This window comes from Fopius arisanus, unplaced genomic scaffold (genome assembly GCF_000806365.1).
Source record: "Fopius arisanus strain USDA-PBARC FA_bdor unplaced genomic scaffold, ASM80636v1 scaffold00120, whole genome shotgun sequence".
Taxonomy (NCBI): Eukaryota; Metazoa; Arthropoda; class Insecta; order Hymenoptera; family Braconidae; genus Fopius; species Fopius arisanus.
This window is the reverse complement of record NW_011887859.1, coordinates 59,291-82,161: the sequence shown is the minus strand read 5'-3', so window position 1 is coordinate 82,161 and position 22,871 is coordinate 59,291. Positions and strand designations below refer to the sequence as shown.

At 44.7% G+C, this 22,871-nt stretch overlaps 2 protein-coding genes across 2 annotated transcripts; both read right to left on the bottom strand.

Moving 5' to 3' along the window:
* Nucleotides 1-5,673: 5,673 nt before the first annotated feature.
* LOC105271703 (uncharacterized) lies at nt 5,674-8,613 on the bottom strand. The gene has a single exon (XM_011313418.1). The coding sequence runs from the start codon at nt 8,611-8,613 to the stop codon at nt 5,674-5,676; it is 2,940 nt and encodes a 979-aa protein (XP_011311720.1).
* A 37-nt stretch (nt 8,614-8,650) lies between these two features.
* LOC105271702 (uncharacterized) lies at nt 8,651-10,677 on the bottom strand. Its single transcript, XM_011313417.1, has 2 exons — nt 9,396-10,677; nt 8,651-9,327 (listed from the first exon to the last, which is right to left on the bottom strand). The coding sequence occupies exons 1-2, from the start codon at nt 10,675-10,677 to the stop codon at nt 8,651-8,653; spliced, it is 1,959 nt and encodes a 652-aa protein (XP_011311719.1).
* Nucleotides 10,678-22,871: the final 12,194 nt, after the last annotated feature.

Genomic DNA, 22,871 nt, shown 5'->3' with positions numbered 1-22,871 from the left:
GGAAAATATCCTTTAGCTATGTCTCCTAGCCCAAAAGCCTTTGGCAAGCTGGCTAAAGCCATGTGGAAATAATTTAAACTATCTATAAATTTGTTATCCCCGAAATCCATCAAAATAATGTTCGTACCGTTAATAATTGCTTTAATTTCACTATTAATTCTACGCATGACATCTTTAAATCTATCTTTAAAAAAATTACGGATAGCAAAATTGTAAGGGTAAAAATTTAAGTAGACCTTTTCAGAGCCTATCTGGCAGAGGTGTTTTGCATGGTATTCAACGTTGTTTAAAAGATAAAACATTTATAACTTAATGAATTACTTGATAAAAATTATAATAATCTCTTAAAATTAATAATAATAATAATATGTATCCTAGCTGATAATAATAATAATAATTTCTGAATAAACCATTTTTGTAACCCTATAAACTGTACATTAGATATTTTTTCCCTTTCCCACCCACCGCCCACATTCCACCGGATGTCTATTGTTCGTATCTATCTTTTAAGGAAAAACCAAAGTTGGCGTCCAGTCTGAAAGCCTATTACCGGTCATGTACTGATTATGAAAATCGCGATAAGGGCGTGACCAAAGGGATGAACGTGTCTAGACACGCTTCTACGCAATAGCCCCCTGGGGGAAGGAGGGGGGACATACCTGCACGTGCACGTCCATTTCCTGGAAAAAGGGGGGAGGGAGCGTGGGAAATTCCCCAATACTGGCCACTTACTACTGTCAGCGTTTCGTGGATGCGAAGCAAAGCAACACAGCCGTAAAACACTGTCTTACAGCCGGAATGACAAAAGCCTTGATTAACAATAATCGATTTTCCAATCGGAACTAAAACTGCGGAAAATTGTCCTAGTAGACGCTGTCAGCATAAACTTGGCATATTTTAATATTTCCATGTTTTTTTGAAAATAAGATTATATCATAATCAGTTCGCCTACTGTGTGATTTTAACTATTCAGTAATTGTCCCTTGTTTCTGTCTTGGAGGCGATCAGATTCACGTCGACTTAGCGCCATTTTTTCACAAAATTTTTTTGTGATTTTTTGAAAAATGCACGGCCAGGGGTGGAACGAGTAACCAGGAGCTGACCCACGAATTGTTGAACTCTTATTCCTCGCTGTCCTGCGCATGGAACGCACTTCAATATCAAAGACCTTACTCGTGCTCTACCACCAACATTCCAGTAAGATCTTCTGAGCTGACCAAGAGTGAGCTGCGTTCTACCATGAAGATTTCCGGGATGAGCATCTTGAATGATGAGCCGAACAAACTGAGACTCCTTCGGAATGATTGCTGCATGTTCGCTATCATTATCTAGCTGAGCGAACTTGAGACGTCGACCAACGCGAAGAACTCCTTGGTAATCGATGTACGTTGTCGATCGCGTCAGCGGATGAGAAAATCTGAGTTTTTGCCCTCTGAACAAGGTCATCAGTTCCGATGAGAAATGCGTTGACTGAGTGGCCATGATCCAGAAGAGACCAGCCTGTTAAATATCACCAGGGTTGAGAGCTGTCTTTAACGGAGATCCTGGAGTTTTTCTAAGATGAGCAATAAAACGTTGGCAAATTTCGGTAATCCTGAGCCACTTGATGAGCGAGGAATAGCAATGAACGAAATCCCATATTTCTGGGCCCTGAACTTTAACATTGATCACTACCCCAGGTTTCTCTTCAAAATCAGCTGATGCCACTGAAGAGAGTTCCATCGATGGCCGATAAGTTGAGCTTTCCTTTAACCATGATGGACCTTGCCACCATAGTTGCTGCGATGCAATTTGAGCTGTGCTTAACCGACGGCTTGCTCAGTTCGCTGCGGGGGCTGCGAGGCATCTGAAAAACCGTGTATCTCTACAACGGAGTTCTGGAGCAGACCAATCCATCTGGATATGAATGCGTTGGACAACGATGTGAGATCTTGACGAAAGCTATTGCGATGAGCTATTTGAGGCGAAACTTCATCATCCCAATCAAGCATCTCAATCCAGATTTCCTGTCGGAGCATCTTCCCTCTGATGACCACAGAAGCGGGAAATCCGAGAGGATGGTGAAGTTAAGCAATTTCTGAGAGAATAATTAGCTTTGAGACGGACGAGCTCTGCGATGCTTTGGATGAGAAGTCGAAGTTGCCTAAGTTGGGCTGCCACGACAGTCCGAGTATACGAGTTTCTGAGTCCTCATATGTACTCTGATCATTGGAGGTGCTTTCCGGGTCGAGCCATCTGGGTAGAGTTGAAATATTACTATGCCATTTTGCCAAAGACATTCCTCCAGCAGCACAGAAATTGCGAACTTCTTTAGCTGTTCTTACGAAATGGTCATGCGTATCTGCTCCTCCACAGATATCATCAACATATCTTCGTTTCATGGTGGGATGGATGGCCAACGAAAATCTGTGCTCTTCATCCTCAGCTAACTGGAGAAGAAGACGATTTGCAAGAAACGGAGCTGATCTAGTCCCATACGTGACGGTCGTCAATTGGTATGATGAGAATCCTCCATTACAGTCACTCCATAAAATAGAGGCCAGTCATCTTCATGAACTCTAATTTGACGGGAGATCTTGGTGATGTCCTTCATGAAGATGACCTTGTGCTGTCTAGTCTATAGAAAAACATCCGATATATCGCGCTGCAGCTTACCCCGTGTGTGGAGAATGTGATTGAGTGATTTCCCTGAGCTGGTCTTCGCTGCCCCCTCTTCGTAATTCCAAAGGATGTATTATCGAAGGCTCCCTCAAACTTGTGAAGCATGCAGAGTGCAGATTTCGAGGCCTTGGTTTAGGGATCGATGAGCCCATTTTTTTCCGTCAATTGGCACCTGGAAAACTGCCCAAAAAAATCATGGATGTTTCTATTACTCATATTAGCAGCTTCGCAACTTTTTGAAAGGGCATGGAGGAAGCAAGAGAGAGGACGCAGGGCGCCAGCGGTACAGATTTTTATAAAATTGGTTCCCCTTGTAGCAAAATTACTGTTCCAGACAATATCAAGAACTCATAAAAAATTGATTACAAAGTCGACAATTGAAAGTAAAAAGACCAAACATCAAGATTTTCAGATAAGAAAGTTGCAAAAGCAAGATTTGTTCATTATTTGAGAAAGCGGTCTGACCTCCCTTTAAGGTCAGTAAACGGGCATAATAATTTCGTGCACCATTATTTTATCACCTTTTGTGTCGGCTGATAATAACTCTCTTGTCGTTGGAAGAAATTGTCCCCATAACTATTTTAATAGAATCTTATGAACCATGAACTTTTGAAGTACGATAAACATACCATCAATAGGGCTTGTTGAGAAACGCATAGAATTTCCTCATGTCAAGCCGCTAATGAATATTATGTTTATTGATTTTCTGCATTTTATTATTCTGAAAACAGTACCGTTCATCAAATTACTAGGTTTACCGGAGAAGAATGTATTGTAACTTAGTATTTTTGTTTTCGACCGTTCGTGCGTTTTTGAGATGTCCAGACGAGAAGTAAGCATTGGCGAGGCAGGAGTTTGTCATTTACTAAGATTCATTTGACACTGCTTATGCTATTATTATTTTTTCACTGCATCCAGCCATGTTTCACCGCTCATTCGGACTCATCCGGGGATTTCGGATGCTTTCATATGGCTTTCTTCGTTGGAGAAGGCAAGAAGGGTCGAAGAAGAGTTTGGAGTTCCCACTGGATTTGGAGAACTCCTTAGAAAAACTGAGTTGTGGCGACAGCGTCCGTAGCTTGAAATTAATTCACTACAAATTAACAGCGGGGTGCGATTTTTTAATTGTCATTATTTGGGATCATTATGCGACAGGATGTAAACCGAGATTATTATTTATGTTGGCTTGTTATCCTCGACGTGTCAACCTAATATTTGCCGTGGCCTGCGAAGCCACAATGATTTTCGGATAAAATTGTCAAATATTAAGTCATATTTTGTAGAATTGAAAGCGGGCCTGCAGCGTCTCTCAACGCTCGAGATTTGCTTTTTTTCTGCCGGTAACGCTTTCGATTACTCTCGGCCATTGGTTACGTCCTATCGAGGCATTTCCCCTTTCGATTGCATCACTCTCTTGAATTGCGTTGGACACGCTCGTTCGTTATGGTAGTTGTAATTTCCGTCGCCATATGAACTTTGACTTCGTAATTACTAGCTGTTTTACCGACTCATTTAGAATCCGGACTCCCGTATTTTTTAACTTTCTTGATGTATTATTTCCGACTAGTAATTTTACTATCCGACCCGTAGTTAGGGAATTTGATGTAAAATATTCATTTGTGATTCCGTAACTTAAGTTATTTTTTGATTACCGCGGACAGCATAATCTTATAATATTATAAGTTCAGAGTAAGTCGGGGATTTTCAGATATTTTATTTTGGTTTAAATCATTTCAATGCCAGTAAATTCATCAAATTGTTATCCCGCAATTATCGAATTTATTTGAATTAAAATAACCTAGCCATTTCCGAATTTTAGGACACTGATTGGAACCCAACCGCCTGCGAGGTTGTTATACTGACTGTTAGGAAGTTGTCCTTTTTCGTTATTGATCTTTTGTGTTCTTGGACGTTAAATTAAAAACTGGCGCCTCGCAATTGTCGATTTGAGACTAGTCGCCAAGCGCTGCGTATTTTTGTCACTTCTTGCACGGAGTGCGAAATACGCCAAAGTATACAGGGTGTCCCAGAAGTACATGCTAATCCTTTACCAGCGTGTACAGGGGGTCTATTGCAAATCGAATTTGCAACAGAAATTATCTGATGGAAAAATGCCGTACGTGTCGAACATTTGACAAATACAAGGAGTCTTCTACTCGTTACTTACACAAGGAAACACACCGAACCACGTACCAAATGTATCATGAATACAATTTAGTCGAAATATTAAAGCCAAGCTGAGCAGACGTGCTGTTTACGTATATAGCAGTCTTATTATTTCCTGGCATTCGATATAATCCAATCATATAGTTTAATTCCTCAACCTAACTAGTTCCACTAACTCTGTTCATTTAATGATTCGTAACAGTAGGCCCCATCGTTTTTTTTATAACTTTAAAAAACCATCAAACAATTAATCGCAATTATTAAATAACGGATTTGACTTACGAAATTTTTCCATAACATTATTTTGTCGCAAATTCGATTTGCAACAAATAATATTTGTTTGGTGAGCTGCTAGGATATTGCCGGGTTGAGGGAAAGGGTGCGAAGATAGGATTGAAAAAAACTAACACACGATTTAAATAAACCACACGTTGATGTACTTTCATTGGTATAAACCGCGTGAACTTATTCGGTGTACAAGAGTAGAAAGTTTAATTGTTGAATGTCTTAAATTCTTGAAAAACTGATAATGCCAGGTTGAAATCACACTGCAATAATCGCGAACTAACAGGAAAATATACTCGTTGATGTACTTGGAAAATGGTTGAGCGTACTATTTAATATTCTGAAAACACGTCTGAACTTGATACGATATCGATGCTAAGTGTCGATCTATGGGGGATTTGCTCGTCTAGTGTCTCCGAAATCCGATTGACCCCGAAGTCATCCGAGGTCTCCCGATGGCTGTCCAATTTGTAACGGTTGAAATTCGTTTGATTTTAAACACCCCGGGGGCATGCATCATCCGGGATGATGAATTTCTGGTTGAGCTTCTGCTGAATTTTATTAGTTGAGTGGCTCTGGTTCTGGCTCGTCTTCTGGAGGTTCCTCTGGTGATGGTGGATCTGTCAGTAAAAGGCAGAGTTTGACGATAGGTCTGTTGAATGTGGCACTGGTGCTGGTTACGCCCTCCAGGTTTGGGCTTCCATCTCGTAGAGATGGTACTATTGCTCTTGCTGTTTTTACTGTGGCCACTCTGGTTAGGCCATCTGCTCCTGGGTGAACTGCTGATACTCGTGCAATTGGCCATTTTGATGGGGGGAGGTCCTGGTCTATCATCAGGACCATGTCTCCAACTTTGATGTTTCTCTCTCGTTGATTCCATTTGTAGATTGCCTGGTATCTTTGCAGGCATTCTCTGGCCCATCTGGACCAGAATTGCTGGACTTTCTGGGTGACTAGATTCCATCTCTGTAGCCTGTTGGGATTTTTGTTGATGTACGAGGGCTCTGGAATCAGCTGTAGAGGCTCACCGATCAGGAAATGTCCTGGGGTGAGTGCTTGGAGGTCTTCTGGGTCGTCTGACATCGGTGTGATTGGTCTGGAATTTAGGCAGGCTTCTATTTGTATCACGACGCTGTTGAGTTCGTCGTAGGTGAGTGTCGACGGCCCTAGAACTCGTTTGAGGTGATGCTTGGCTGATTTTACAGCTGCCTCCCATTTTCCGCCGAAGTGGGGTGCTCTTGGAGGTGAGAATACCCAATGTGTCCCATTCGTGGCGAGGGCAGCTTGAATTTGTTGATTTTCTCTGGATTGCTGATGGTACAGGTTGTTGAGTACTGTTGCTGCTCCATCAAACGTGGTGGCATTGTCACTGTACATGACTTCTGGGATGCCTCGTCTCCCGCTGAATCTCTTGTATGCTCCGATGAATGCCTCTGTTGTTTGCCTGGTTACGAGCTCTAAATGGACTGCTGATGTACTGAAACACACAAATACTGCGATATGAACTGATGTTGGTGTTGCATTTGTGGGTCGCCATTTGAGGATGGGGAAGGGACCTGCGTAGTCCACTCCCGTGTGTAAGAAGGCTCTCATTGGTGAAACTCTTACTGCTGGCAGCTGGCCCATCTGCTGTTGAGCCTGTTTTCCTCGGTGTCTTGTGCAGATGACACAGTGATGGATGTAGTTCCTCACAGTGCCTCTGCCACCGATGATCCAGTATTTCTGTCGAGTGTAGGCCAACGTGAGCTGAGTCCCACCGTGGAGGGTTCTGCGGTGAGCTTCTTCCATCACCAGGGTGGTGAGTCGAGACTGACGAGGTAGAATTGCTGGGTGTATCTCGTCGGGATCTAGATTGGCGTTCTTGAGGCGACCTCCAAGTCTGACGATGCCTTCTTCGTCTATTGTTGGTGTCAGCTTTGCCAATGGATGTGTCCGTGGCAGTTGACGGTTTCTCTCAATGATTCTGAAAACAGATGCAAAGTATTGAGTTTGAGTTATTTTTACCCAGAACAGCCTGGCCTCGGTGAGTTCTCTTGGTGTCAGTACGGACGTCTGGGGTGTTGGTTGTCTTCTAAATCTATCGATTGCTCTGTTCAGTGTCGCTGTCACTTGAAGGACCTTGTCTAGTGTTGAATATCTTTCGAGGATTTCTGCTAGTGCATGAACCCTGATTGCTGCTGCTGGATGTGCTGGAGATGGTTTTGCTTCTGTTGAGGCTTCTTCTGGGGTGTCTATTGATGATAACGGCCAGGCTTCGGGTTCCTGGTTTATCCATTCAGGGCCTGTCCACCATAGATGATGTTCTGCTAACTCTGTTGGTGATATTCCTCTGGATGCACAGTCAGCTGGATTGTCTTTACCGCTGATGTGTCTCCAGTTGGCGTTTGGAAGTTCTTCTTGGAATTTTCTGGCTCTATTGTGGACGAAGTCCTTCCATTTCGATGGGTGGCTTCTGATCCAGGCCAGGGCTACTGCTGAATCAGAACATAGGTGAACCTCTGTATCATTTTGTTCCAGCATCTCTTGTGCGTTAACCACTAGTTGAGTTAGCATTACTGCGGCTGTTAGCTCGAGGCGAGGGATGGTCATGCGCTTGATTGGAGCCACCTTGGTCTTGGCGCATACCATCATTGTTGATGCTGGTTCGTTGATCTTCTTGGTTCGAATATAGACTACTGCGCTCATGGCAGCTGTTGAAGCATCTGCGAATCCGTGGATCTGGATGCTTGAGACCTCTGGGGAGAGTTTCAGCCATCTTGGTACCGAAACTCTGTCCAACTCGTTGATGTGGTCTCTAAAGTTTTTCCATTGTTGAACATGCTCTTGCGGCAGCTGCTCGTCCCAACTGAGCTTGAGTTTCCATAGATCTTGGATGATTATCTTGCCTCTGATGATTACTGGAGCTATGAATCCCAGTGGGTCGAACAGCTGAGCTATCTCTGATAGGACTGATCTTTTGGTGTATGATCCTGAGGTGAATGACTTGGATTTGTATCGGAATGTGTCTGAGGATTGATGCCAGCACAGTCCAAGGACCTTGGTTACTGATTCATCAAACTGGATGGGTGATGTACTTGTTTGCACTCCGATTTCTTCGAGTGCTCGTGGGCAGTTGGAGCTCCACTTCTGAAGTTCGAAGCCACCTGCTTGGCACAGCCCTTGTAGCTGCCAGGCAATTTCCTTGAGTTGATGTTCTGATTCTGCTCCCCCGTAGATGTCGTCGACATAACGGCCTTTGGTGATTGTCTCGACGGCTGCTGGGAAGTTATGGCCTTCGTCGTCTGCTAGTTGTTGGAGTACTCGTAGAGAGAGCCATGGAGAGCAATTGAGACCATACGTCACTGTGGTTAGCTGGTAGGTGATGATTTTCTGATTGTCGTTGAGCCACAGTATTCTTTGCAGATCCCAATCATCTTCATGGACTCGAATTTGTCGGAACATCTTTACGATGTCCGTTCCGAAGACAAATTCGTGACGTCTCAGCCAGGCTAATACGTTCATGGTGTTGACTTGGAGTTTTCCACCAGGGTAGAGGATGTCATTTAGAGATATCCCTGATGAGCTCGGACTTGATCCGTTGAAGACGACTCTCAATTTTGTGGTGATTGCGTCGCTTCTTAGTTGATGAACAACTTTGAAGTTTGAGTGGACCCGACAGGATCCAACCAAATATTGTTTGTTGGCCAACTAGTTGAGTGTCCTTGGTCTTGACGACTCTACTCTCGATGATCCGCCCGTAGCTGTCAGCCCCGATGATGATGTCTATTGGTCCAGGTGTTAGATATTGTGGATCGGCTAGTTGAAGACCTTGAATGGCTTCGATCCTTGTTAATGGCAGTGAGAATGTCGGCAGCTTGACAGTGAGCTTCTTGAGGATGTGGGCGTTGATTAGAACTTGCTGGAGCCCATTTACTGCCTGGAGAGGTATTGATACAATTCCTCTCGTATGACCGGAATTTGTTCCTCCTATTCCGGTGAGTTCTAGAGTTGAGGACCTTCGTTGAAGTTGAAGTTGCTGGACTAGGTGCTCAGTAACAAATGATATTTCTGATCCTTGATCGATCAGTATTCTTGTCTGAAGTGAATACCCCTTTGGTGAGTGTGCTAATGCTTGAGCTGTTGCGAGCAGTACATATTGTTGATCTACTGTTTGCTGGCTGCTCTCCTTGTTGAGTATCTCTGAGTTCTCTTTGACCACCTGATTGTTACTGACTGCTGTTAATGATTTGAGGCGATCAATGATTGCTCAAGATGCGTGAGGAATAATATTTTGATTCACTCACTCGTGCTCTCTGTAGATCCAGTTGCCCTTGATGCTCCGACTGTTGGTGGAATGACTCTCTCGAGTCCTGATGTTTCCACTGGGAGCGGGTCCATGGTGTATGGGCTGCCTCCGTGGATGAGTGTGTGGTGTCTTCGATTGCAAGTGAAGCACGTTTTCACGCACTTGCACTTGGCGACGAGGTGTGGACCAAGGCAGTTGAAACATAGCCTCTTACTCACGACGACGTCATTTCTCTGTGCTGGAGTCAGGTCGGTGAATTTCTTGCAGTTGGCTATGAAATGTGGCTCTTCGCAGAAGGCACAGCTGTTCCTTGGTGCTCCTCTAGTTGAGTCTGCTTCGCTTTGTGCTGTAACGGCGACGTGGACACTCCTCTTTCGTTGAGGGGCTGGAGATGATGTTAACTGGGAGTGTCCTATGCTAGCATGGAGCTTGGAACCAACGTTGATTCCTCTACCACAGGTCTCTACAAAGTTTGCAAATTCCTGGAGCGTGGTGAATTCCTTGGAGGTTCCAACTTTCAGCTCCCAGGCTCTGAGGGTCTCTGAATCTAGAGATTTTCTCAGTAGATGAACTGCCATTTGCTCGAAGAGGTCTTTCTTTTCCAGTCCCGTCATGGCAAGCAGTTGGTCCATCGTTTCGAGGACTGATGCGGCGTTGGCGTTGAGGTTCTCTTCGTTTGCCTTGGTGATTTTTGGCAAGTTGAGGATCCGATTGAATAGTGCTTGTGCTATGACTCTGGGGTCCTCATATTTCCTTGCCAACTTCTGCCATGCCTTCTCATAATTTTCGTCGGTGACTGTAAAGGTAGCTAGGAGGCTTGCTGCTTGTCCTTTGAGGGCTTCCTTCAGTCTGACCAATTTCTGCACTGGAGGGATCGTTTCATCCTTCCCTACCAGTGACTGGAAGAGGTCGCTGAATTGCTTCCACTCCGAGTATTTTCCGTCGAATGTACGGAGGCTTATCCTCTTCAATTGGTGAGGTTGGCTTTGCGTCGATGGGTTTGGCGTTGATTTGCTCTGCTTTAGTTCTCCCATCTGATGGAAGATCATCCTCATACAGTTGACCTTCAAATCTGCTGCCTGCCTGAATGCCCCTCCGCTGATATAGTCATGGGTGGGGGGTAACTCTTCGCTCAGGCTGGCATGCACACTGAGCGTTTCCGCCCAATCTGCGTTGATGAGTCTTTCCATCCCTTCCAGCTCGTCTTGCGTGAGGCTGTTGAGGTTCTCTGCTGCTCGAGATAGCTCTTGTTGAGTTCTTGTGAGTGTTTCTAGTTGCATCTCAATGCGTTAGAGCTGGAATCGTTGCAGGCCTGTCGTTTCTGCAGTCAGGTGCTCTCCTATGGATACTCTCGTTTTGATCGATGCCTGCTTGATGGGAAAGTCTGGTTGATTAACTTTGCTATGATGAGCTAATGGATTGGATTCTTCTAACGTATTATCAATGGTAGTTAGAATGGACTCATCTGATTGTTGACTGTCTGAATGGATGGCTGAATTCTCCTGCTCTTCGTTGAGTGCCTTGGAGTCTTCCATGGTAAGTGTTGGGTTGCTGGAGTTATCGACTTATCGACTTCGATTACCGCTGATGGTATGGCAGGGCTCTAGATCGTTGAGTTGCTGGTGGGCTGCCTGTTGCTGTGCGGCTGGGCCTCGGCTCGTCCCGACGAAGTCCGATGATTCCCGAACACTTTGACTCCTCACTGGCGGGTTTCACTGCCCGTGTTTGCAAACGTCTCGAGTTTGAATTTATGACCTCGAGGGTTGTAAACATTCGACACAAAGGCTCGGTTGATTTTCTCGCTCTAACTCTTGATGACCGTGTTCTGACCCGTGTGAACCCCGAACTAATTCTCGCACTTGGCGTCAGTCACACTTTACGCGATTTTTTTTCTCCTTATCTACGTCCTTAACACCTCAATCCGGCTCGAAGGACCAGTGTTTGGTGAGCTGCTAGGATATTGCCGGGTTGAGGGAAAGGGTGCGAAGATAGGATTGAAAAAAACTAACACACGATTTAAATAAACCACACGTTGATGTACTTTAATTGGTATAAACCGCGTGAACTTATTCGGTGTACAAGAGTAGAAAGTTTAATTGTTGAATGTCTTAAATTGTTGAAAAACTGATAATGACAGGTTGAAATCACACTGCAATAATCGCGAACTAACACGAAAATATACTCGTTGATGTACTTGGAAAATGGTTGAGCGTACTAGTTAATATTCTGAAAACACGTCTGAACTCGATACGATATCCATGCTAAGTGTCGATCTATGGGGGATTTGCTCGTCTAGTGTCTCCGAAATCCGATTGACCCCGAGGTCATCCGAGGTCTCCCGATGGCTGTCCAATTTGTAACGGTTGAAATTCGTTTGATTTTAAACAATATTCAATGGAAAAATTCCAAAAACCCATTTGTTTAAGAGATAACTGCAAAAACATTTCAGTGGCGTGATGCGAGAGAGCGAGAGAGAGAATCGATGATACTGCTCTCTCGCCCACGGGCGAAAGTAAAACCGTAACCCGCTGCCTGGAAGGGGCGTCGCTCCTGCATGTGTGCGGAGCCACATGTACGTACTGCCGTTTAACGCTGCAGCGTCATTGGCTCTCCTATTTACCCCAACATCTGCGGGGGGTGCTTCTGATCCAAAAGTGGAAAAGAACTTTTCGGCGCAGACTCACTGTCCCTGTATCCCTGTACATGCTGGTATAGGATTAGCATGTACTTCTGGGAAACCCTGTATATGCCTACGAGACGTATTTCTACTAACTAAGACCAATTGTTCGGTTTTTCACCGAAATTCTCGCGCACTCACACGCTCGCCCTTCTCACACGCATGACCGGCTCAGCTGATGATCCCGTTCGGCTCAGATGAGAAGTGGCCTATCAACCCAACCACCTGAGGCGCCATAGGTTGGGTGTCCGATTACCGTCCGATGTCTCCATTATTTGGGCCGTGTGGGCCCCGGAGATGTTCACACCTGACGCCTATCGCATAGATAATCGGTCTCATTTGCATATCGGCCGTTTACAGTGCACGTGCTCGCTTTTGCGAACGCCTTTTATTTGATCTTCGCATTTATATCTTCTATCACTTTTCTATCGTTCTTCGCTTCATTAGTTCATCTGCTCGATTATATTTAATAAGTAATTATCTCAGTGACTGTTGTGGCTAAGTGACTTGTTTAAATAAATTGACTTTAGTGACGCGACACGAGTGTTTTTTCGAACTTCTCCCGCATCCTCCTGAAATCCAATTGCATCTCGCCCATCTCCGATAAAAAATTTCCAAAAACCAGCTCGAACATCAGACAAGCGATGATTTTCATTGACCCTATTTCTATTCCAATTATTTCGTTTGATTTTTATGCATATTTCCTATTTTTTCCTCAGTTCCTGACAGCAACGAAGAATATTTCTGTATGTGGCTTAGAAAACGTACTTGTTATTCAATTCGTATAATTGGCAGATCATGACAAGAGTCGTTACTTTACGTATCCTTACATGATAGTCCGCAGCGAACTTTCGACAGTAACAATTCACATATTGCGATTATCATTTAATAGATTCAAGTCAGCTCTCTGGTCCGCATCCAGTTCTAAATTTTTTTGAAATCTCCCTGACATGTCTTCATTTAACTTCACGTATAAATTTAAATGAAACATTTAAATACTCGAATTTCACCGCTCTTTGCGTTTCACATCGGCATCGACTTGGATATGGCGGTGTAACTAGCCCCATGACAACACTAATGATACACTTAGAGGTCGTGGACAACCCACAGGTGGGTGAGTGTCCACCCGCCAAAACACAAGCGACTACCCGGTACTCATTCTCCACCCTACGACTTGTTTGTGCTTCTACGGCAATTGATAAATAATAGAACTGATCCACCGCCCCGGACGGAGAGAGAGAGAGAGAGAGAGACAGAGAGAAACGAACACACGCACTGCACTAAGCCATTACTTTTCTTCGCCCCCCCCCCCGCAATCGACAGTTTCTTGGTGTGTTTGCGCGTTTAACAGGGAAGCCCAACTCCAGCGACCTGCACAACTGACAATATAATTTTAAAATGACCATTGCGTACCTTACTAATTACTCCCATCTTGGGAGATTCTACTAAATAAACCGTCTCTTTTGCTTCCATCTGCCCTGGTCACAATTCCGCGCGCCGTATGGGTTCCCCGTGGACCACGGCTAAATGTTCCATAACCGCAGCAGAGGTAGAACTCCTGCTGTGAATCCAATAAATGATGACCGCCCTGCTCTTAGCAATGTACGGTATCCCCTGGTCTAACAACAAGAAACGGATTGCTAAAAATATAGCAGTCACAGTGAGGGGCTCCCATTACTGGTTATCCGGCACAAGATCTGTGTGCGAAACCATATCACTTGAAAACCACAAACCGATACAAACATTTATATTTTAAATGACAATGACTAACGACCTACACGAGGTAGGACTACGTTAAAAAATATCACTTTGAGATAGCTACTTTCTATAAATATTCCAATGTTGGCTACGTATGAAGTGATTGGGTTGTATCGATCGGCGGTTATCTGTCATGTTCAAAATCTTTTCATTACTTTGATATTACCAGGATCAATGACGAGCTTCCCAGGCGTGCCGGAAAATATAACTGTGATGTTCCTGAATCCAACATCTGTGAGGGTATCCTGGAGCACCAGTCAAGTCGATCAAGTGGAAAAGTACGATGTCACATACAAACCAACTGATGCCAGGTGCGTTTATGGAATTAAGATTAAGTTGAATAAGAGTACACTCTCCAGCAATCTCCTTTTCATTTTGACTATTTTTTGACCAAACTGTTTCCAATCACAGAAACATTACACTAATACAGCGATTTATTGTATTGTGAAATGGATGATCACAGTTGATAAATTCATTTTGCGCCGCGCACCGTTTGAATAGTTCTGCTCAAGGTATGATTCATTCAATATGCCATTTTGATTACGCTGCTGTCAAAGGAATGGCACAATCAGCAGGTATTCTAAATGTGCTTTCTACAGGAGTGGGAATATTCGTACATTGCTAATGACAATCTCAGAATAGGAGAACTACATCGATAATAACAGGACCGGGTAGATAATTTGAGAAACTCATCCTTTCATTACAATACAAGTCATAGGATCAATAGGCAACTCTGGCTCGGTCATATAGAGAATGGTTTCTGAATGATATTCATGAAGGAGACGGTTTATCCAGTTATGACTTAAGCCTATAGTCCGCCTTCTGACCTACTATATTTTTGAATCTGAATATATAAGCGGAGGTTATGGGGATTTGTGTCTGAATATATCTGGCAGAGGATAGTAAACGGGCCTGTGAACTGTGGCGAGGCAGATTTTTGCACCGGCCACTACCGCCTTGTCCATCTAAATTCTTAAGAAATTCTATAATAATTTGAAAACATACTTACTTACTTTAGTTGAAAATTTCTACGGGCTAACCGATACCGCAAAGTCAGATGACGCTTGTCATTACATACCTCCGCCTGGAGAACTCTGGCCCAGAGTCCATGGATTCCCCTAAAAACCACAGTTAGTTGGAAGCAAAGACATCCAGAACTACTAATAACCCCTGAAGCAAGCCTAAACAAGAATGGCTAAATGGTCCCAAGCCAGAAGTTTATCCATACCTCGTTTAGGAGTATGATGCTCTGTGCCTAGGCAATAGTGCTGGATATATGGCGGAACCGTTTTCAGTTTCTCAAATGGACCTTTTTCTAGTTATTAAGTTATCAAATTTGTTGTCAGTACTGTTTTAATTGGTATAGTACGTCTGTTTCTAATTGATTTTCCAAAAAGAAAAATCCATACCTTCCATGCATTTTTGGAACAGGAAATAAAGTTTAAAAAACAATGGTTACATATGATCATGGTGCTGATTACGCTGACGTCACATGTATTTCCATGCTTTTTAGTTCTATATTTCGTTTTCTCATAGTCAAATTGAAATGCAGACACTTTTTTAAGCCGAAAAACATTATCAATATACCTTCGTCTTTAAAGAGACTTAACACATAACTTTTTAAGGTGACCAATAGAGAGATTTGATTCAATCGATTTCGATCAATTTCGACTGATTAAAAATTTCATTTAAATATTCCAGAATTTTTCAATTGCTTGAGGAGGAACTATTAGTCTAAGCCGCATGCAAAGAAAATTTGATGGGACCATTTTTTAAGAATGTATTCTGTTTAAAAAAATGGTCTTTGATCGTTCATTTTTGGAGCAAATTTGAGCGAAGCTCATTCCTGTAGAATCGTTTTGAAAATAAATTATGAACGTATTTGGACATTTTTTTTCTGAGAAAAAATTGAAGTAATATGGATATTCAAATTCAATAGTTAACGATGAAAATAAAAATGTGAGACTCATGAAGTTGAGACATGGAAAATTACGTTGTCCGTCATTCTTCATCATGAACATTTGTGCTCGTTTTTATAAATCACCCGAGGTTGTACAAAATATTGAAGACTTTCTTTTCCATGTCTTGTCGAGATTTTATATCCAAGTAAGATTCCTTTTTTAAAAGGCAAAGAAGATTTAAAAAATTTTGCACAATCCAGAGTGATTTGAACAAATAAGCGGAAATATTAGCGGTGATGATAATGTCACAAATTTTCGTCGTTCGGTTCTTGACAGAAGTTTTCTCACAAATATGCGGAGTTTTCTCACAAACATAATCTACGCACACACACTTGTCTCGCCCTCTCACACCTTACCTGAGTTATGCATCTTGACCACCTGATCCGGATGACTTGTGACTTTTCAACAATAACATCTGAGGCTCCACGTACAGGGCAATGAGAATCGGCCAGCTCTATTTTTCTTGATTTAGGACATGTGGCCGCCAATGAAGAGCATATGTCGCATTACCCATTAATGTAACACCCTTTTTGTCTCGACTGTCGGCCAAATAGTATAGTGTTTTACGTCCTGAACATCAGAGTGGATGTTCCATGAGTTGATGTATTGCGATTCGCCTGAAGGCGGCACCAGCTGGATTGCTTTTTCCACTGACATGTCTACAAGTTGAATCTGGCGAGGTCTTTTGTATTTCTTTGAATTCTGTTAAAAATTCTTCCCATCTTGAAGGGCGAATCATGATACACGCCGGAGCCACAGATGTGTCAGACGAGAGGTGAGTCTCCACGTTCTCGAGTTTGAGCATCTTGTAAGTCATCTCGACAAAACGGATGCGTAGTAGAATTGGGCGATTTTGACGGAAGAAATGGTACTTTTTTTGAGCGGTGCCACCGTCGCTTTTGCACAGCTGATAATTCTTAAGTCTGGCACGTTGATTTGCTTCGTTCTGATCTAGACTACTGCACGCACAGCCGCCTTGGATGCAATTTCCTGAGCAGAAAGCGCAGCAATCTCACGGGAGAGGCCTTCTTCAGCAGTCAGTTGCCTTCTCCATTGTGGGTGCCCCGTGAGCAGCTCAGTCTTAATTGTTCGAAACGTTGCTTTGAGTGGACTCGTCCTCTGAGTTGATGCCATTGGCGAAGGACCCGATGAAGCTCATGAAGTCCTCGAGTGTTTGTGAAATCCTTGCAGTTTCCTAGTTGATGTTCTTACATCTTCAGGGTTTTGGCGTCCAAAGACTTTCTCAACTGGTGAACAATCATTTGCTCGATCAGGTGCGAGCGGTTGAGCTTCGTGATTTGTCTCAGTTGATCCAAAGCCTCGGCTGCATCAGCTGCATCAGTGGTCAGATTCTTCTCAGTTGCCCTTTTGATCTTCGGCAAGTTGAGCAGTCTATTGAACAATGCTTGAGCGATAAGACATGGCCCCTTGTATTTTTTGGAGAGCTTTGTCCACGCCGTCTGGTAGTTCACCTCAGTTACACTGAACATAGAGAGTACTAGGCTGGCGGAGCCCTTCAGAAGGCCGTTGAGACGACCTAACTTCTGGATGCCTGGCATGTTGAGGTCACTCTCCACCATGGAGAGGTACAAATCACTCCAATTCGTCCACTCCGGGTATTTCCCATCGAAGGTGTTTAACTCAATCCATTTGCATCGATTTCCGCCGTATTGTGGTGATACAGTTGATGGAGCTGATTTTTCTGTCAGCGCCCTCCTTCTGGGCATGCGTTTTAGTTGATTAATGAGCCTCATACTCAGTATCCTCAGCACCTCAGCTTGGTCGTGACCGCCGTTGACACAGTAACTATGATGACGTGGCGAGAACTCAGTTACCGTTTCCTGTAGTTGATCCAATATGTGTTGATCGTGATCTCTTGGCCCTCGAAGTCATAGATGCCGAAAGCCTCGAGGGTTTTCGACATCTTCATGAGGCTCGTGTAGATGTTCAGCAGTTGGTCGACTTTTCGTAAGAGGGATTTGGTTTGATGTTCCTGTTTCACATTCATTGGACTCCTCGTGTCTGCCCAACTGATACTGGTTCTAATAATTGACAGTTCGGGGTATTCTTTCTAATAGCTCCTGCATCGTCCAATTGCTAAAGTACCTGGATGGGATCTTTGATCCCGGTGTTGGGGCTGTAGGATGATTCCCTGCTTTTTGGAATCCTTAAATAAATCTTTTTAGCCGCTGTATCGGAAGGCATGTTGATGTTCATGATTACCGACCGGCAATGATTTAAGACGATTTAATTACGAACGACAGTTGAGGTGTCGATAAGTCGTTACGGATAACAAAGATTGAGAGATGGATAGATATCGTTCTCCTAGAATGGGGATTGACGGGGAGGATTGCCGAGAGCAGTTGTTTTGGTTCCAGATTGCTTTACAGCCAGAGAGCGAGACGGTCGAGTCCTCGAGCCTACATGGGACAGGTACGACTAGAGCACGACCTCGTAGTCTCGTCACATCCTGAGAAGAAGAGGAGAGAGGTAGCGGCGGTGAGAGCTGTCTGGGCGTTCAACTCTCGTGCCCAAGATAAGAGAGAGTGCCGTAGTCAGCGAAAAAAGCTGAGAGAGGTTAAGCGGAGCGCTTAGAGAGCGAGGCAGGGAGTTCAGTGCTCAAGGCGAGCCGAGCACGAACAGAGAGCGAGTGTATGCTGTGCAGAGCCTTATATACATCTAATCGACGGAGTAGCGGTAGTACGTTGTGTGACGCAGTGCCTAGCGCTCCCCACTAAGTTACCGAAGCGTAGACCTACGAGAGATGTGTGCGAGGCGTGCAGGTAATGTAGCGACGCCTACAACGGTCAAAAGCCCGCCGAGTTTAGCTCAATTCTAAACATACTAATTGTCGTTTTGTGAAGTGCACTAGAAGAATTAAACCAATCAATCAAAAAAACAACAACAAAAAATCCCATAATTAATGAAAAGGTTCCATCTACGAAATTGAACATTTTTCTGTTTTACTGTGCCCATCACAAACATCCTGTCGAACATCCACAGTACTCTTGCTTAAGCGAATGGCATCAATGGGTGCAGTCATAAGCTTTATGACTTGGGTCAATTTAACCTAATGGAGGTTGGGAGCTGCAGTAGCTCCCAAAATAGATTGAACACTTCTGGGTCAGGGTGGAAAACATAACTCGCTAAGGGCCGGTCTGCGACTCAAAAATTAATAGCTCCACCCGTAATGAATATCCATGGATGAAACCAAAAATTTTCAATGGAGGAATAGGTTCTCAATCAATTGATAATCATTCCATGCATTAATTTAAGCTTTTTTTCAATGAAAACGGCTGTCGAAATGACGACACAGGCGAAAATCGTGGAGATTCTAGACTCCAATCACCTGTCCGCCCCTGAAAAATGAATAGGCGCGTCACTAATGAATACGAAGGGCAAAAATAAAGGGCATTCGATGGAGGATCAAATTTCGGGAGGGAGAGAGCACCAACATAACCCCCAGTGCTGCAACTAGTGTGGTTTTCATAGCTCCAGTGATGCCCATAAGTGCAAGGGCTCTCATCCGGTCGAATCGAGCTCTGGCAGTAGTCTGCGTGACCGTTCTCCACCAGACAATCACCCCATGTAAAAGAGTAGGTTTGATGATGGACGTGTCTATCCATTTCATCATCCCCGGTTTGATACCCTATGCCTTGCGGCAGATTCGTTCGGAAGTGCAAAGGATCCTACAGGCCATGCCACGTGCATATTCGAGGTGTGCTGCCCAGTTCAGTCTCGCATCCAGGATAACTCCCACGTGCTTCATCGAACCTCTTGGGGGTAGCTCCCTCTCCAGAAACCTAGGGTTACTTCACCCTTGCAGTTTCCTTCTGTGTGTGAATAGAAGCAGTTCCATCTTGTCCAGGTGAACAGACAGGCCCATTTTCATACACCATTTTTGACCACACCCAGTGCACTCGTCATAGGTCCCTGCACCGTGTCAGCGAACCTCGCGGTTAACAGGGTGACCAAGTCATCCGCATATATCTGAGCATAGATTCCCGCATCTTCCAGTTTACGAATGAGTCTGTCCATGACCAGGTTCCATAGCAGTGGCGATACGACTCCGCCCTGCGGACAGCTCCTGGCCTCCGACACCCTCATACTGTGAACGCCCCTCTAAATTGAGAGTATCCTTGTGTTGAGCATGGCGCCGATCCAACGCAGTGACGTACCACCTATCCTATGTCTCCCATCCTCCAGATCAATCGAGATGGTAGAATTTCAGTTGAAGGCACCCTCAATGTTTAGAAAGAGTCCACCGGCAATATGGCCGGTGTCTATTGCTTTCTCTATCCTTGCAATAAGCTGGTGAAGAGCTGTATCTACCGACTTGCCGGGTTGGTCAGCGAATTAGCGGCAGTGCAGGGGAGGCCGCTCAAGTACCCCATCCCTAATGTGTCTTTCCACCAATGGAGGACTAGCACTCTTGAGGAGGAACAATGTAAGGCTTATTGGCGGGAAGGACTCCTTGCAAGACCCCGGTTTCGTGTAGTTTCCTCGTCCCGGTTTCGGCATAAAGACGATCCTCGTTTTTCGCTACATAGACGGAATGTATCCTGTGGCAATGCATGCACGGAAAATTATAACCATGGGCCTGACCAAAACTTCCATGCCCCTCTGTAGCAGCACGGGCAGGAGCCCATCCTCCCCAGCATTCTTGTACGGCTGAAAGCCGCAGGTGGCCCATTTGGTTTTTTCCGCATTCACCCCTTTCGAAGATCCCGTGCGAGTTCACTGCCCGAAGGAGTGTTGATGCCTCGTGACTGTAGGCACCTGTTTCGTCAAGTCTGTATCCCGGAAAATGTTTGTCCAGTAATTCCACCAGCTTTTCTTTCCAGGATTCTGTGTAGGTACCATCGTCCCCCTTGAATGGGCCGATGGAAGCCAGTCCCCAGTAGCCAGTGGCCAGTAGCTTCCTGAGTCGCGCCTTTTTCGGAATGCTAGATAGTTCCACTAGACACGTATTCCACCATCTTCTTTGTGCCGCTCCTGTGGCCGCCTTACAGCGTTCTTGAGCCTCCTTGGATATTACGAAGTCAGCACGAGTCTTGTTGTTCCGTGCCCGGTTTTGCACTTGTCCAGCCCGTTTGCACAATCTCGCGAGTTCCTCGTTCCACCACAGGGCCTCCTAATTTCCCCTCCTGTTCAGAGGGCAGTTATTGTGATATGCCCCGACAACCGAATCCGTCAGTATTTTGACCGTCAGATCGATCTCCGAGGGAATCCCGTAACGTTTCGGGAAGGCCAGCAGTGTGATCTCCACGTCTTTCAGGAAGCGTTCCCAATTCGTAAGTCAAAGGTTCCTGAATCTTGAAATCGTGAACGCTTGCGCGAACGCGACTGCAACATAGCGTCACATCGATTACTTCCCCCCTTATAGCATTAGTGGAAGTGGGAGACTTACCTTGGATTACGATGTACAGCGAGGTGTCCATCAAATTGTGGAGAAGGGCAGCTCCTCTGGCGTTGATATCAGTGCTACGCCACACAGTGTGGTGTGGATTAGCATCATAGCCGACGATGAGATCCCAACCTCTACACTCATAGTCCCGGACGAGCCTGTTCAAGTCTACGGCGCGTGGGTCATCAGCAGAATGGAAGGGCATGTACACGGATGCCGCCACGGCCTCTCTCATCGACCCTTGCTCCTCTGCCCTAACTCTAACTGCTACTTCGTCTGCCGTAGTATGCTACCTAAGTAACATTGCTGCTGCGTTTTTCACCAGGAATCCCGGCCTGGGTCTCGAACACGCGTCATTGAAGAATGGGGTACCCCGGTCAATACGCAGTCCACTCATTAAGGAGTGCAGCTGCTCCTGATGTCCGGTGCAGATTTATCTGAATAAATTTCAAACGCCCTGTCATTGTGCCTTCGGCGGGAATTGATTCTTCGCCGACTTCTGGGAATTTGCCTGTGTTCCATATCGGATAACTTGAAAAGTCGCCCTCCGCATCCCACACTAGGGTCTCATTTCTAGTTCCTCCAAACCTGGCAGGCAGTTCTCTTCCACCCCAAGCACGAGTCTCACACTCTTGGCTAACGCGTCCGCGTGCCTTTTCCAGACATCACAGATCTGCCATTTTCCAGTTTGGAGGTGTGGATTCTGCTTCTTCAGTCTAGAAAGAAGTACTTTGGGGTCCTTCTCTCTACATGGGAAGTATGCTATTCCCTTCTTGAATTTGGAGAGTTCGTGAACCCCCAAAACTTCCGGCTTAGTTTCCTCCCATCTCTTGATAAGACTGATTTTGTCAAGGACAAGATAAATCCAATTAGTCCACTAGTGGGGAAAGCTTTGATCGTTTAGCTGATTTGAGAGATGGCCTGAAATTAGAAAAAAAGGGACAAAGAGGCGAATAAATTACTCACGTAGAATTCGATATATTTTGAAAATCAATTCGACACCAAATAAACTAAAGATTTATTAATTATACGCATTTTAGAAACAAATCTACGGAAGGGGTAAGGCCAGCCAACTTGCGACAACACGCATGGATTTAATATAATATAAAAAGGGCTGAAGTGAGTCAGAAGAAAAAGGGGGGAGAAGTTAGGGGCACGATTTCACTCAATTACTAATTAATTGAAGGGCTTGCTAGTAATATTAAAGAAAAGGGAAACCAAAGAAATTATGATTTTGAGGCTTGTTGGGGGGGGGGGGGGGGGGGGGGTAGAATAAGTACACGGGGCAGGGTGAACTTCGTTGACGCAGGGAAGTAACCAAATGGTACTCCCAGTCATGGCAGCAACTCTGCGTACTACAGAAATTCTCCAACAGAAATCCTTCTCAAATTTTTCTCCAACAATTATCCCACTTCCTCCTCGTCTCCACTCCTGGGTGCCACAAAACTTGTGCACGCTAAATATCCTCCAAATATCTTCCAAAAAAACTTTCCAACTTATCGCCGAACGATTCTCCACAATAAACCTTCTCAACCCGGGGCAGCTGTACAGCGAGTGATCAAGGCGTCAATCATTCTCGCTTCTTCTTCCCTGATTATCGGTAATAATCTGGGTCATCGGGGCATTCGTAATTTGGTGACCTTTTTTGATTAATTAGATTAGAGGGGGGGG

Excerpts from the sequence above, each read along its gene's own strand:
- LOC105271703 (XM_011313418.1), bottom strand. The coding sequence starts at position 8,613 with ATGAACGTATTAGCCTGGCTGAGACGTCACGAATTTGTCTTCGGAACG.
- LOC105271702 (XM_011313417.1), bottom strand. The coding sequence starts at position 10,677 with ATGCAACTAGAAACACTCACAAGAACTCAACAAGAGCTATCTCGAGCA. Across the intron at positions 9,328-9,395 it reads TGGATCTACAGAGAGCACGA|CAGTCAGTAACAATCAGGTG; the intron begins GTGAGTGAATCA and ends AATCATTAACAG.